Source organism: Gymnodraco acuticeps, unplaced genomic scaffold (genome assembly GCF_902827175.1).
Source record: "Gymnodraco acuticeps unplaced genomic scaffold, fGymAcu1.1, whole genome shotgun sequence".
Lineage (NCBI taxonomy): Eukaryota > Metazoa > Chordata > Actinopteri > Perciformes > Bathydraconidae > Gymnodraco > Gymnodraco acuticeps.
Genome location: NW_022991948.1, coordinates 197,676 through 214,205, shown reverse-complemented (window position 1 = coordinate 214,205; position 16,530 = coordinate 197,676). Strand labels below are relative to the sequence as shown.

At 41.5% G+C, this 16,530-nt stretch overlaps 1 protein-coding gene across 2 annotated transcripts in view; it reads right to left on the bottom strand.

Moving 5' to 3' along the window:
* mpv17 (mitochondrial inner membrane protein MPV17) overlaps positions 1–16,530 on the bottom strand; it is a 31,172-nt gene that overhangs the window by 8,716 nt on the left and 5,926 nt on the right. For both annotated transcript variants that reach the window (XM_034200597.1, XM_034200598.1), the window contains exon 4: positions 10,119–10,211. In XM_034200597.1, the coding sequence (XP_034056488.1) occupies positions 10,119–10,211 (93 nt within the window). The remainder of the gene's footprint in view (positions 1–10,118; positions 10,212–16,530) is intronic.

The following is a 16,530-nucleotide window of genomic DNA, read 5'->3' as shown; positions in this document are numbered from 1 at the left end:
GAACATTCATTTGATGCAGTTTGGAATAAATGTAAAAAATGTGATCACCCTTCTTAGGTAAGAATATGTTCTATGTTGGTGCTTCTTTTATGGTTTGATTGAGAGTTAATTGTTTGGGGGGGCTTTGTGAAAACTGAAGATTTTAAATCAGCCAACATTTTAAAATCCAAGTAAAAAGAAAATGTAGATGAAGCTTCACTTCATTTGCCAGATGGAATAAATGTTGTCAGACCAAAGAGAATAAACCAGCTTGATATGCACCCTCCGTACATTAAGACTACAGGAGAACGCAGCTTCTGGTCCAGGCTCTCGTCATCTCACGCCTAGACTACTGCAACTCCCTCCTGGCTGGTCTACCTGCATGTGCCATCCGACCTCTGCAGCTCATCCAGAATGCAGCGGCTCGTCTGGTCTTCAACCTTCCTAAATTCTCCCACACCACTCCGCTCCTCCGCTCCCTTCACTGGCTTCCGGTAACTGCTAGAATCCACTTCAAGACACTGGTACTTGCTTACCGTGCTGTGAATGGATCTGGCCCTTCCTACATCCAGGACATGGTTAAACCGTACACCCCAGCGCGTGCACTACGCTCTGCATCAACCAAACGACTCGCTGCACTCTCGCTGCGAGGGGGACCCAAGTTCCCATCAGCAAAAACACGTGGGTTTGCTTAGGGTATTACCAAAATACCGGTTACTGGTGGCTACGGTATACCGTAGCGAAATCAGATCCGGTTTCGATACTTTAAAAAAAAAATATATATATTAAAAGTGAGTGAATTTTAAAAGTGAGTCCGTGGCCCGTGATGGCGGGTGTAATAAATTAGATTGCATAATCGTTTTTCTTCATATTTTATGTATTTTTGTTTGTTCAATACTAGAAAGGTAAAAGTCCCACAAATGAACTGATGGGATTTGTTTTCTCTCACCAGTGAAGGCAAATGCTGATTTTAAAGATGAGATTTGTTTGTTTGTGCAATGCCGAGATCTCATGACCTTTATTCTATTATGTATTTGTTCTCTAGTCGAATCTCAGGTTTAACATTAACTATAACGGTGCTATAACGGTCTGTTTGCATTGACAAGATGTGCTATTCACGCGGCACACCTGATGGCCGGTGTTATATAAGATATTCCATCATCGGTTTTCTTCATATTTTTTATGTATTTTTCATTGTTTGTTCAGAACTAAAAGGTCCAAGAAGTCCCACAATTGAATTGAATATTCATTAACTATATCGTAAAGCGCTTCATGGGAGTAATTGTGGGATGATACATTTTCAAAGTATCACGATATGTATCGGTTGAGTATCGGTATCGTTCAGTGGTATCGGTATCGTAAAAAAGTCAACAATATGCATCCCTTGCTATCCTGGCTCCAAAATGATGGTGGAACGAGCTCCCCATTGACATCAGGACAGCAGATAGCTTACACATCTTCCGGGGGAGACTGAAAACTCATCTCTTTCGACTCCACTTCGAGAGATAGAACTATTAACAAAGCACTTATATACTAATAAAGGACTGGCTTATCTAAAGCCAGTTGAGTAGCACTTGAAATGTTGTGGCTCTATGAAACCTGATGTACTTATATGATTCTGTTTTCTTCAAGGTTGTGTCTTCCTGGTCGAACGCACTTATTGTAAGTCGCTTTGGATAAAAGCGTCAGCTAAATGCAATGTAATGATAAAGGAAGATTTGAAAAAACGGGCGGATAAATAATTATTTTGATGTATTTTCATTTAGATTATTATTATTATTTTGATAGTATTGTTCAATACTAGGGATGCACCGAATATTCGGCCACCGAAAATTATCGGCCGAAAATGGTTAAAAAGGCCCTTTCGGCTTTCGGCCGAAAGGGTTTTAGCACCGAAAAAATATCACCGAATGTCAGAACAGGCTTACGTTGGTAACCTAACGTGTTGTTGTGATGACGTAATAAAGACGCGGCGACCATGCTCGCGGCTGGCTCACAGGGGGGGGGGGGAACCAGGGTTCGAGTTATAAACTGAGCTCTATGGGGGTCTTTGAAACACTCAAACTCAAACACACACCAATAATAAACATATGGACAGGGGTTACTATTTAAAAAAATGTGCACATGTATTTGGGAACCTATCCATGTGAACATATTTTGGGGGTGGACCTCAAATCCTCAAGGGGGGTCCGGGGGCATGCCCCCCGGTAAGATATTTTTTAAATTTTTGAGTTAAATGCATTAATCTGGTGCATTTTGAGGGGGAAATAAAGAGACTAGATCTATGGAAACACCCATATGAAACATAGGCCACATCATGTCGACAGACTGTCCCCCTGTGTGAGGTAAACCCACATTTGCGCAACGTTGCGTTCACAATAGCCTACATTAAAAAAAAAATGTTCGCCAGGCAATGGGGAAACCTACGGGTCCTCCCGATGGCCAGTCCGGGCCTGCCAGCAGCCCTTTACTTGCTACAAACTTAAATATGAAAAGGTTCAACTACGCACACACACATCATCTCGGCTCGCGCAGCACGCTCACAGGCATAGATTGCGCAATAATGTATTGCGCACCTTGGAGGTGCAGCGCAGGCATATTGTCATTCAAGAGATAAGTTGTTCTTTTGGAAAACATGTTTTTCTTTTAGCCTATTTACCTCGTTAACGTAAATAATACTTACATTGACACATGCATTATTTGTGATTAAAATAATGGTTGTTGGTAACAGGGCCGTATCTAGGATTTTGTAAATACCGAGGTCCAAACCTTCTCAGGGGGTTCAGGGGGTTCCGAAATTGGATAATATATTGATTTCAAATCAAGTCAGTGGGCTGCAATATCAATTCTTTTTGAAAGTGTAATGCATAAGAATCAGTTGATTGTCACTATTAATGATCTGGACATGCAGAAGAGGCTAAAATGATCACAAAACATTGTCAACAATCATTTTCCAATGTTTAATTCAATTGTTCAAGTAAACACAATTATTTAAGAAACTATATAAATCAATATTGTATGTTGTTGTGTACATGTGTTTGTTTGTGTGTGTTTTCGTGTTTTGCGTGTGTCTGCGTTAATTTTCTCATGGTGAGGGCAGTGGCATCATGTTTTGGGTTCAATTAAGATTTCTTGAAGTGCCACATTTTTAAGCATTATCACGCTATTTTCTATCAAATGCCAAAACTATACGTCAGGTGGTCACTGGAAGTGTGAGGTAGATGGAGAGGATACAGTGGATGTTGGGGTAACATTTATCATATTCAATGTGTCTTTTGCCGTCAATACCAGGAGTGTTGGAGGTTGGTTCTTTACCTTCCATCTGTGAATCTCCTGGTCAATGGCTGAGGTAGGTCTTCTCTGTACCATGACACCATCATTTCTTGCTTGTCTTTTGTGAGTCTGGACAAAGCTGACAGAATTAGGTGTGTAGCAAGCATGGCTGGCTCAGAGTTTCCCACAAACCTGGTGTTCAGTTGGCTTGTCACATGGTCAATAAAAGGGTAGAACAGATTGAGTCTGTAGTGTTCTTCGATTGACTGTGAGGGTGTGTTCGCTCTGTTTTGCTGCCTATTGGTAACTCGCTTTTTTGATGGAACCACATCTATGGTGCTGGCCAGTTCTATTGACTGCATAAATATCACATAATCCTTCCTTAGACTAGAAATGACCTGAGCCACCTCTCTGGCCTTTTTGTATGCGGTCAAGGTCAATATTAGGTGTATATCTGTAACTCTTTAGTCAACGGCTGGATGTAGCCTAGAATTTTGTTAATTGTGACAGCCGTGACAATTGTGTCAAAGGACTCCATACTATGTTGTAGGTTGTTAGCCTTGTTTGAGTTTGATGATGTTCTTAATTCCAAATCTGTGAGTGCAGAGTGGGCTGATTTGAAGTAATCCAGGAAAGCACCCACCGTCTTCCCTCTGGAGCCCCAGCGTGTGTCCGACATGAGTGGTATACCTCCTGTTTTCCTTTTGACACTTGAGTGTTTCCATGCTTCCTTTTGGTTCTTCTTGTAACATGTGTTTTCAGACAGCAGATGCTGAGAAAAACTGCAATATTCTCAATGGTAGCCATGGTGTTCCTAATAAGGGGGATGTCAGAACATCCATGGACTACCACAAGATTGAGTGCATAGCTTCAACAATGTGTGAAAAGGGCCCGGGGTTGAAGCTCTTTCATGCGTTGCTGTACTCCACTCACATGCCCACTCATTGCGCTGGCGCCATCATAACCCTGTCCCCTGAGATAGTCAATCTCGAGACCCCACTTCTCCAACTGAGAGAGAATTGCTTCTGTAATTGAAGCAGCATCTTGTTTGGCAAGAAGACAGAAACTCAAGAACTCCTCACATATTTCGGCTACATTAACATGGTTAATGTAACGAATGCAGATAGACAGCTGTTCTATCCCGCTCACATCCATTGATTCATCTGCAAGGACTGTGAAAAACCTGGCTTTTTGAATTTCTTTTACTATGTCCTCCCGAATCTCAGATTCACAACATGCAATTAATTCATTCTGAATCCCTGGACAAATGTATTTGGCATTTTTTGCTGCTGTCTCAAGGTGATGTTTCAGTGTGGGATCAAATGCAGACTTCCAGGTGAGGAAATTATTAAAGTTGCCATCTTCACTTTCTCCTGTCCAGTTACCGCGCAGTGCTATGTTCCTCTTTGACAGATTAATGACAACATCAATAATGGAAAGTAGAGCTTTGCGATTCATTCCAACCTTCTCTGCATATGCATCACTCAGAACAGAATGAATGCTTTTCTGTTGCCCTTGGGCTACTGACAGAACATTTTCAGCCAGCTCCGAGGCATGTAGGTGTGCTGGACTACAACTGTGGTTAGAAATGATGCCCCGCTTCTCTCCAATGGCATTTTTCCAGTCTCGAAATCCGTCATTTATGAAGATTGTGTTTTTTTGTTTTTTACTAAATGACATACAAATGGAACAATAGGTGGAATCTTCTGAAACAGAATATCTTAGCCAAGGATATTTCTCCTCCCACTTCATGTTATAGCGTAATTGCTTTTCACCAAACTTTGTTTTGGGGTAATTATGTTCATGTTTGAACCACTTATTTTTGAGAAGGCAGTACTTTTCTTCATCAGTTAGTGCTTTATTTTTATACTTGGCTGGATCAAATTCATGTAGAATTGTCTCTCTTTGACCGTTATCATCTCTCTCTCTCATCTATTCCTGCCACCTCTCTTCCGGCCTGGTCTACTCTAGTATTGGTATTTGGTCTCTCTTGTCCCCTTGTGTCTCCTGTGCTATTTCCCTCAGTCTCCATTTCCATGTCTCTCTCCTTTCCATAACCTGCAGCCTCTCTTCCATTACTCTCTCTGTCCTCTACTCTTTCTCTTTGTTCAATCTCTCCCTCATTGTTAAATGTTTGCTCCTCCTCACTTGTCGCTCCTGCCAATGAATTAAAAGCAATTCAGCAATTTAGTTCATTTCACTTGTTTGTTTGCATTATTTTTTTTAATTTAAATCTGTTTTGTTTGATTCTCAAAAGTATGTTATTATGACATCATAACTGCAATATATGTATGTTGTTTTAAAATGATGCCTATTGTATATAAATGAAGACTATTGTTATAGATAATATAGTTAGATAGATAGATGGGGTTATTAAGCCTACATTCTTCTGTGTGACTGTACCTGCAGTTCCGCCCTGACTTCCATCACTTTCTCTCTCTCTCTCTGCCTGTCCTGTCTCTCTCTTACCAAAGCTGAGCTTCAACTGACGTAGTCTTTTCATTATATCTGAGTCAGTGTAAAAAGAAAATACAATGTTATATCTTCAATGTTTTACTCAAATTGAAATGAAGAAAAGCATTACAACGTTTGTTAAAAGGTAATCCATTTCTGACATTGGATGAATGTAATTAACTGTAGCTCTCTAGCTAGTTTATTCACGCAATTTAAATCAAAGTATAGCCTATAGCTGCAATAAAAGTTAGTGTGCATGTTGTCGGACGTCCACTGACTAACGTAGAGCGTTCACACAGGATCTGCTGGTCATATGATGTCCTCTGAGGAACAGAAACACAAGAAGCCCGCTGGACTCAGATCTCTAGATACCACATCACTCCTTCGCTGCTCCGATACAAGTCCGGGCTGCGGTGGTTTGTTGATGGTTGATACATGTTGTCTTCTTCTGTTTGCTTTAATCAAGGCTACGTAGTTATGCAGCGCCCCCATGGTCAGTAAATGGAAGTACTACAAAGAACCCCGTTTAGTGCAGTTATTTCACAAGTTTTGTTATATACACAGCTCGCAAAATTTTACCGAGGTCCGGACCTCGGTGACCTCAATGGTGGATACGGCCATGGTTGGTAATGTATTAGCGACCCCCACAGATGTATGATTTCACTGCGTCCGTGGGAGCTCAGACCCCTCCTTATGGGAGCTCAGCTCCCATTGGCTCCCACATAACTCGAACCCTGGGGGGAACATTGACCTTTATCATCGAGATTGCCCTGAGCCTTTAACAAATCGTATTAAATAATCTGATGACAGACTGTAAACAGAATAGCTGAAATTTTAACAAACTAAATAACTCAGTTTCCTCTAATCATTAACCCATGTTTGTATCATGTAGTTAACTCCGTGTGTTGCTGCTAGCATACATAACACCTGACGTGGAAACGTTACTCGTGATGGAGCTACAGAGCTGCTAGAAAGACGGTCGAACCCGGTACATTCCTTCGTCTGCATGCGGTGCACTTTTGCTAAATGTTTAGACTAATTGCTCGTGCTTACATGCTAAACTCTTATTGCACTTATGGTAACAAGTATTCTCCACATCGAGACGGGTAAAGTTTAACCACACCTCGGAGCGCGTTCTCTCCGCCATCTCCGCAGTGTGCTCCGCTGCATGTAGCAGCTGCGTGTGTGTAAACTGCCCCGCCCCCTCGCACACAGACGGGGGAGAGAGATCTCGTCTGATCGAAAATACATCATAGACGCATTTGTTGTCTTTGCATATTAGAAACGAGTTGGCGACACTAAGACTGCGACATAATGTTTTTTAGCAATAATACATGACATATATAAATGTACTGTATGCATTCAAAAGTGCTGAATAAATGTTTTATGGACCCATAATAGTGATTATTATTTAAGTTAAGTTTTGCCATAATCATGTCTATTTCCATAATCAGGTAGCTGAACAACATTGGTAAAAAATGTATACATTATATATATATATTTCTATTAATCATTTTCGGCCTTTCAGCATTCGGTTTTCGGTCAACTGTTTCCTATTTTCGGTATCGGTTTCGGCCAAGAATTTCCCATTCGGTGCACCCCTATTCAATACCAAAAATACCAATACGTTTTATTTTGAATAGCGTAGGCAAATTTTTCTGAATGATAAGCGAGCTGTTATTAAAAAATATGAATGCCGCTTCCGGTAACACGGCAACAAAAGGGGCCGGAATTATGATGGCCGCTCTTTGTTCCCAAAGCCACGGAGGGAGAAGTTGGCGACAGTGGGTGGGTGTTTCTCAATGTCGAGGAAGGATGCTCCAGAGCCACTATTTCAAGGATGCTACGTCATCGAGTCCCGCCGAAGGACTGTTCCAATGTCCAGGCTCCTTGGAATTCTACGGAGGCCGGCGTCCTTCGTTGCAGGAATATTCGAGGCTGCACATGTGTATCCTCCGCGGTCTTAAAATCCCCACAATGCTTTGCGCACGGACCGATTTCCAAAATCTTTGGCGGAAAATGTAAGGCTCTCATATGACGCACACCTGCTAGCCTGTTCCATTCTTCGTTCTCCGAATGCCAGGAAGGATTCTTGCCTCGCCTCTAATGGACCTGACTCGGAAGACATGTCCTACCAAGGAAGCGTCCTCGACATTGAGAAACATCCACTGTGTGAGAGGCTTCAGAGACGCCGTTGGTATGTTTCTCTGTTGTTTATTGCGTTCTTGATCTGTTGAGTGCTGTTGCGCAATCAACGTCTTTTACGCAGCGTGGTTTGTGTGCGCTCCGTTTTGTTTATATTTTGATAGCGCAGATGGTGTTCAGTGAGGTTTTCTGGGTAGCTTGGTTTCAAGTAGAGAAAGATACTTCCTTATTAATTCATTTAAAGGTGGGGTAGGTACGTTTGGAGAAAGCAGCTCGAGTGCGCTAGAATTTGAAAATACACAACCGGAAAATGAGGGCACGAGATGAGTTTGTGCACAGATGGAAGGTTGACAGGCAGGTAGGCCATCCAGTTACTTTAGCCGGGCCGGCTCAGATGATTGGTCGTGCTTTTTACAGCGCCACGGCTTCCACAGATGACATGTTTTGTTATGGATTTTTTGTCAAAGCACTTCAGATATTCATTGCTGTGAAGCTGACCGTTGAGCGGCCCGACCAAGCAAGGAGGCAGAACGTCCATTTATTACTCACGGGCACATGACACAGCCTCAATCTGTTCACGTGAGGACAGTCACCAGCCACAAGGACCTCACACACACTACCAGCCCCCTAACAGACAGGGAAACAGAGCCTAAATACCCACACACTAATCAGCAATTAGACACAGGTGGGGGGGAGGAGACAACACAGGGCACCAGGTGCACACAATCAGCAGCAACATGGGGAAAGGGGAACACTTTTCAACAGCAATGAAGCTAAACATCCCGTAACGGAGGCCGAGATCTATGGGCCCAGAGATCACCTCCGTGACAAAGTGTTTCTCGAGCCGGTTTCTCAGACTTACCCCACCTTTAAGTTAATAATGTGTTTGTAAAATAACTCACAATTTATCATTTGAATTATAATACCCTGAAAAGGCCGGAATGTGACTGAATTATTATTATTATTATTAGAAATAATGCAAGGAGGCATACAAAATGTTTATAATTGTATTTGCATGTGAACTAACATTTGTTTGTCCTCTTGTGTTTTGAAGGTTTTCAACGTGATGAGAATCTGATGCAAAGTCTGATAGAAAGTGTCTTATAAAGAACTGCTGAGCAGAACATAGAGACAAAAGAAAGAATCTGAGTGGTCCAAGCGTCCTCTGTTGCCCTCCAGCCTCTCAAGTTCGGGCAAAACACTGAATTCAGGCCAAAACCCGGAAGAACTTGACATGAACAAAAGAACTGTGGACTTTATTCTACTCTAAGAAGCTCAAAGATAAAGTGAAACCCCTCCCAGGCTGACGTGGGGCTCCAGTGACGTGCAGCTGATATGTAAGTCTGACGCAGCAGATGCTTCGCTCACATCTCCAACAACACTTGAGTTCGTACTGAGGGACGCATCTCTATTCAGGCGGAGCAGCGGACCCTTAGCTCCAGTAAATATTTCAGCATGTTGAAAGCTCTGCGCTCTTCTTCTGTGGTGTTTCACTTTAAGCTGCATTTGTTCTGCTGAATCAAACAGAGGGAGAAACACTGCAGCAGGCTTTGATTGATCTTAGTGTTTCCACCCCGGTGTCTTCATCTAGAGAAGACAATCAGAGATGTAGCATTTTAATACGTCTTAAAAAGTGTATTTTATATTAAAAAAAGGAAATAAATTAAAGAAAAATGAACATTTTTTAAAAGTTCAATGTAAATCTGGAGACTTATTAAAATATAGTTGTTTTTTAGATAAGTGACAAAATATGCCCTAGATACAAAGATCTAAAGTTTAGGTAAACATAGAACATTTGAAATAATAATACAATTAAAAATATAAATATATGTAAGCAATGAGAAGCATTACATATATTATACATTTACTAAAATACCAGTTTGTATTATTTGGAAACCCTCAAGGAAGTGTTTTCTTTCTGTCTGCCATCATTCTGCAGGGATTTGTGTTATTACATATTATCTTTGTAAAAGATAGTTATTTGTCTCGGGTATAAATGAAGACTGTAGCCTTTCTCATTAACGACTAAAGCCAGGTGTCAGGAGCCTGATGGTACAATAATCAACCAAGTGTGTGTGTGTGTGTGTGTGTGTGTGTGTGTGTGTGTGTGTGTCTTCAGCTCATTAGTTGCCAACAGGGAGGATGAGTGCCGACCACAGAGAAATAATTTCCTCACATCAGGATGACACAAAGAAACTGAAAGGCTTTAACTCTTTTTCATCCTCAGCCTCAGTCGAGCTTAATTGGGATTAGTTTGTTTTCCTCACCTGGTCAGCCAGCATCTTCTTCATGGCAGCACTTTTAGTTCCTCCAACCACCAGGCGGTCCAGGACTTTGTACCAAGAGCCGATGACTGGTCCCTGTGATGTTAAAACAGACAACAAAATATGATTATTATGGATTATTTTCTTTGTTTTGTACAGTTTTATTATCAATTACCACAGTGGATACCTAAAGTGTTTACAACTAACATAAGTGATGATTACACAACATGAAACAAATGAAAAGGAACGAGAAAAGGAGACAAGATTTAGAGAATAAAGAACATTTTACAATGAATTAGAGCTCAATAATTCATCTACATTTTATTGGAAATATGGACATACTGTATGGCGTAACGTCCAAATTGCAAAAGGCGCAAAATGTGTTAAATTATTCAGACTTTTATTTAAAATATATTATCAGGAGAATCAAACCATCATATACATTTAATTACATATTTATTAAAATGAGAATAATAATTCAAAAGTATGATTTCTATCAGTTTTTGCAATGGAAATATCACTCAAAATAATCCAAATCCTCAAACACAGTTATAAATATGTTTTATTTTTTAAACCCAGTTAACCAAACATATAGAAGAACACCCATGGAGAAGTGAAGCTGCTGCTCTGCTAACGTGTTGTGCATACAATAGGTTTATGACTTGTTATTAATCATTTCCTAGAAAGCGCCAGCATTGATTTAAACGATTTCTAACTGGACGATATTTATTTAGAACGTTTAACCCTCCTATTGTCTTCGTTTTCCCCCCTTACTTTAGTATTCGTGCATTAACACAAAAAACATTAATCATCACCACATTTAATTTAACCCCCTTTCAAACTGTACATATGGTATCAGACTACTGGTATACATGAGACACTGCAGTACATATACAAAGAACAGACACTGAACATGTACTGCATGTGCCAGGTGTGATCCATGTGGGGGGAGGGGCACATAAGAGCGGGAAATGTGTCAAATTGTTCCGTGTGTGTGTGTTTGTGTGTTTGTGAGTACCGGGTGTGATCCATGTGGGGGGAGGGGCACATAAGAGCGGGAAATGTGTCAAATTGTTCCGTGTGTGTGTGTTTGTGTGTTTGTGAGTACCGGGTGTGATCCATGTGGGGGGAGGGGCACATAAGAGCAGGACATGTATCAAATTGTTCTGTGTGTGTATGTGTGTGTGCCAGGTGTGATTCACAAGGGGGGATGGGCACATAAGGGGGGGGGAACACATCTAGAGTATGTGTGTGTGTGTGTGTGTTTTATCTTATCCGGATGGTTACTAATTCCTTTTCTTATGGGGGAACACCAGGAACACCATGGGTGTTACAAAGTTGACTAAATCCTCCAAAATGCAATGAAAGTGTGATTAGCACTTGTATATCTTCAAAGGTCTACTGTGAAGGATATCATGAAGCCTTAATGCAATCGAATCTAAAACAAAAAAGTTACGACTGATGAAAGTAGTACATCGGTCAGATTTGACCCGAAGACAACAGGAGGGTTAAGAACTCTTGTACCCTCTTTTCAACCAGCGGTTTAAAACATCAACATTTGTTATATTTGATATTGACGCAGCAAAATCAGAAGGAGACCATTGTGTGAGTTGAGGGCATGGTATTGTGTTAAATCAAATAGGAACGAAGAAGACCACTAGCTAGTAAAGTATTTATACTTCAAGGACACACGTAATAAACGTTGGTGTTAACACGACAATTCCTCTGTTAGGAGAAACTGTATTTCCAAAATCATCTTGAATGCAGTCAACATACATTTGAATGGCTAATCCAATACTGTTTCATAATTCAATCTGTTCCACACATCACGCTAAAGAAACCTCTGTGTTCATCTGTCTATAGTTTTCCATCTTGCACGTTATTATCTCCGTGCAGTCTGAATATCAATTAGACGAGAGCCTCTAAACCTCATATATTATTGATGTGAGGAAGTTTGATCCAAGATGAGTTATGAGACGGTTGTGTTTCCAGATGATGATGTTTCTCAGTTTCTCAATGACTCCATGGGTCTTTCTCAATGTCGAGGACGCTTGCTTGGTAGCACATGTCTTCCGAGTCACTTGCTTCAGAAGCGAGGCAAGAGTCCTTCCTAGCCTCGGAAAACGAAGAATTGTGAACAGGTGTGCGTCATATGCGAGGCCCCGCCTTAAATGTGGCGTGATTTCCGCCAAAGATTTGTAAATTGGTCCGTGCGCAAAGCATTGTGGGGATTTTAAGACTGTGCAGTCTACACATGTGCAGCCTCGAAATTTCTTGGTACGAAGTACGCCGGGCTCGGTAGAATTCCAAGTATGCTGGACATTGGAACAGTCCTTCGGCGGCACTCGATGACTTAGTATGCTTGAAATAGTGGCTCTGGAGCAGCTTTACTCGACATTGATAAACTCAAAATTGTGTGTGTGAAGACTTTTTCTATTACAGGGCTCGACATTATAAATGGCCCGCTGGCCCGGAAGCATTATTTAGACACCCCGGGCTAGCATAACGTACTTTCCACTTGCCCGCTCGGGCCACTAAAAATATTGTTTAAAAAAAATGTGTCCTGTGGTATTGGTATTTTGACTAGCAATTTAGTTAAATTGTTTCGTTTATTAACGCCACAACATAGCGTTTCGTGAGTCGGTTGTCGTTGTTGGGTGAAAAGCAAACAGCTGTTTGCTGTGGAGCGCAGCGCGAGCAGGCTCCCCTGAGCGGGAGCGCGCTCCTTCACTACAGACTATCGCGCCACCTAACCATTCGCCAAATGTTTTTAATACCAGCGGTAACCGGCCAAGCGCCGGGCAAAAAACAATCTTCAAATAAAAGAAAGTCACCGGAGGAGTTAAAGGAGAGTGACAGGGAGCATGAGAAGAAGAGGGAGAGAACGTTTCAGCCAGCTTGATCGATGGAGTTGGCTTCTAGTGGTGCAGTGACGCGTCCTAAAACCCTTTTATAATCTATCGATTAGATTTATGATTCGAACATTATAAAAGTAGGGTAGACATGTGGAGATTATCCGGCTGAACAAAACGTGCATTTATCAAACAGGTTTGTTTTCCACAGACCTTATTTCCAGCTATTTTCCAAAACCCTGTGGAGAAATCCCATTGCTTTTTGTCGAGGGAACCAGCAGCTTACTTCCTGGTTTTAGGATGCGTCACTGCACCTCTCAATATGATGCCAATATAAACAAGGTCTTCTGTCGGCTCTGTACATCAATGCCGACCTATGCTGACAAGTAAGTGAAGAGTAGACAATATAAAGGTATTGGCTTTAGGGAAATGTCCCAGCAGTTTAGGATAATCAAGGATCTAATCTAATCTACAGCCATTACATGTCTAACTCCTAATGACAGGAAGGCAGAAAGTGCATTATACAAATAATAATACTCATAATAATAGCAGACATTTTTTAACAATGACCACAATATCATTAGTTTAATAAACCAAATATGAACAATTGAGGAAAATGAGGAAGAACTGATGATTCAAATGTTGTAGTACAAGTAGTAATGTAGTTAGTGCATAAATTACTATTGCAACAAATGTGTTAATTATCTTCATTATTAGTCGATTTTTTTTGGACGAATGCTCCGGGCCAGTGGTTACAATGGTGGGGCCAGTGATAATACAGTGACAATACCCTTAATGTCTACCCCTGCTATACATCCTTTTTCTATCGTTTAAAAGGACGAGGCGGCAGATTGGCCAAACATAAGACGATTATGGAAATATAAATAAACTTTGCCTCCGCTGCGGTGGATTGTGCGGCTGTCAGAGGACGGGGAGAAAGTGAATTCACAAACTAACAAAGGCATGAAGAGATACAGAACATGGATACGCATGCGAGTGCGTCATACACGTCATACATAGTCGCTTATAGATCTAAAAATATGATTTCTAAGCTGCTGAATGCTCCATGAACTTCATCATGTAGCTTAACATATGCTCACTGATGTCACAGAGACCCAGTGTTACGTCCCCAGCTCGCTTAGGGTAAAAGGGAAGCAACACGAAACCAGGTGTTCTTGGTAAGAGGTTGATTTTAATAATAAACTCAAAATAAAGATGATATAACCAAAAATACAGGCTCTTAAAACCAGCTATCTGTTCAAAATAACGCTACACAAAACGAAGGTCACAGATTATCACAGTCATAGCGCACTATGGGCACTTAAGGCTAAAATAGTGAGGCGTCTCGCACAAGTTCGACCCCATCACAAATCACAGAATACACACTTAAGCACACACCCTAACTAACCACTGTATCAGAACTAGCACAGAGCTACACAGAACATAAGGAGAGCACCGAGAGACGTCTGACACAGATTCAGACCTCTCCTGTCTAACTGAGATAGACACACTCTTGTAAGAGTCCCCGGAAGGTGTGGGCAGGGATTAGTGAGTCGGGCCCAACCTGCTCCAATCCAGATCTTCGGTCACGCCTACCGGAGGAGGGACAGGAAACTGGCATCCAATGGCGTCCGGGCAACGGCGCATCTCATATACATATAACATACACAGCTGAAAACAATCCTAGACAGGTTAACGAGCAGACAGCAGCAGCAGCCGTGACACCCCCCCCCCCTTAAGACACAAACTCACAGTTTTGTTAACCATGCCTACTACTAAACCTACCTAATAATTCTGAAGGACCAAAAGACTCGAAGGAAATCTCCACACACAATACACGCTAAACACAACTAAAAATCAAACATTTCTCCCTAAAGAAAATGTTTGACCTCTCAAGGACTAACAGACTCTGAAGGACTAACAGACTCTGAAGGACTAACAAATTCATAAGGACTCATAATGTGCCTGACTGCGGCTGCTCTTTGCGTTTCAGCGACAAACAGTTGGCAATGACATGCCCAGGTTCGCAACAGTAAAACACTCTACACCACAATACGATCCGGCAAACATTTCTTAAATTCTTCTAACAGAAGCAATTCTCGCAGAGAAGCAAAATCATTCGCTTTATGGTTGTGACCCATTTATCGGACATGCTTCCCTTTTCCCTGCCGAACTCCACATATGTTTGTCAGTCTCACGGAATACCGGAACCAAAGAAATATTTCTGCTAATATCAAAGCCAACAGAATTCAAGTTAGTGGAACTGGGTGTCATACCTGCGGGTGGGGCTGGTGCGTGTGTCTGCGCATCCAGCTCCAGCTTCCTTATTTCTAGCTGAAACTGTAGCTGTGCCTGCCCGGCCCGCTCCTTAGCCTCTATCTCAAGACGTGCTATGCGGACTTTAATCCTCACCACATCTTGAGAGCCATCACTTGCCGTGGATAGTGCATCGAATCGAGGAAGTGTACCCCCAAATAAGTTACGTCCCCAGCTCGCTTAGGGTAAAAGGGAAGCAACACGAAACCAGGTGTTCTTGGTAAGAGGTTGATTTTTTTAATAATAAACTCAAAATAAAGATGATATAACCAAAAATACAGGCTCTTAAAACCAGCTATCTGTTCAAAATAACGCTACACAAAACGAAGGTCACAGATTATCACAGTCATAGCGCACTATGGGCACTTAAGGCTAAAATAGTGAGGCGTCTCGCACAAGTTCGACCCCATCACAAATCACAGAATACACACCCTAACTAACCACTGTATCAGAAATAGCACAGAGCTACACAGAACATAAGGAGAGCACCGAGAGACGTCTGACACAGATTCAGACCTCTCCTGTCTAACTGAGATAGACACACTCTTGTAAGAGTCCCCGGAAGGTGTGGGCAGGGATTGGTGAGTCGGGCCCAACCTGCTCCAATCCAGATCTTCGGTCACGCCTACCGGAGGAGGGACAGGAAACTGGCATCCAATGGCGTCCGGGCAACGGCGCATCTCATATACATATAACATACACAGCTGAAAACAATCCTAGGACAGGTTAACGAGCAGACAGCAGCCGCAGCCGTGACACCCAGACAGACACCAACAAAGCTTATTGTATATACAACAATGATAGTAGGCGGGTGGCGCAGTGGTTAGAGCGTGCTCCTGTGGGGATTGCCCACAGTATTGAGTATGTAAGTCGCTTTGGATAAAAGCGTCTTATAAGTGACATGTAATGTGATAGTACCTGTTGTATCTCGTCATCACAGTTTACAGTACGCTTTTACAAATGATCTTATTAATATTGGGAGCTTGGTGAGTTTATAACTTAAAGGGGATTTCATTATTCACAATCTCTTTATTATAGATAATAATATGAACTGTATTAAAAGAGATTATCTAATTCAACACTTTTCTATAAAAACAGAGAAGTCAGAATTAGCCATGCTTTCTGAATACAGCTCTCTGTTGATTAAAACAAATGTTCAACCAAGAGCTAAATTATTTATCATTCTTTTTGTATCTTGTCTTTTTATTTATACGTTCTTTGATAGTATTTGGTTATTTTTAAGGAAT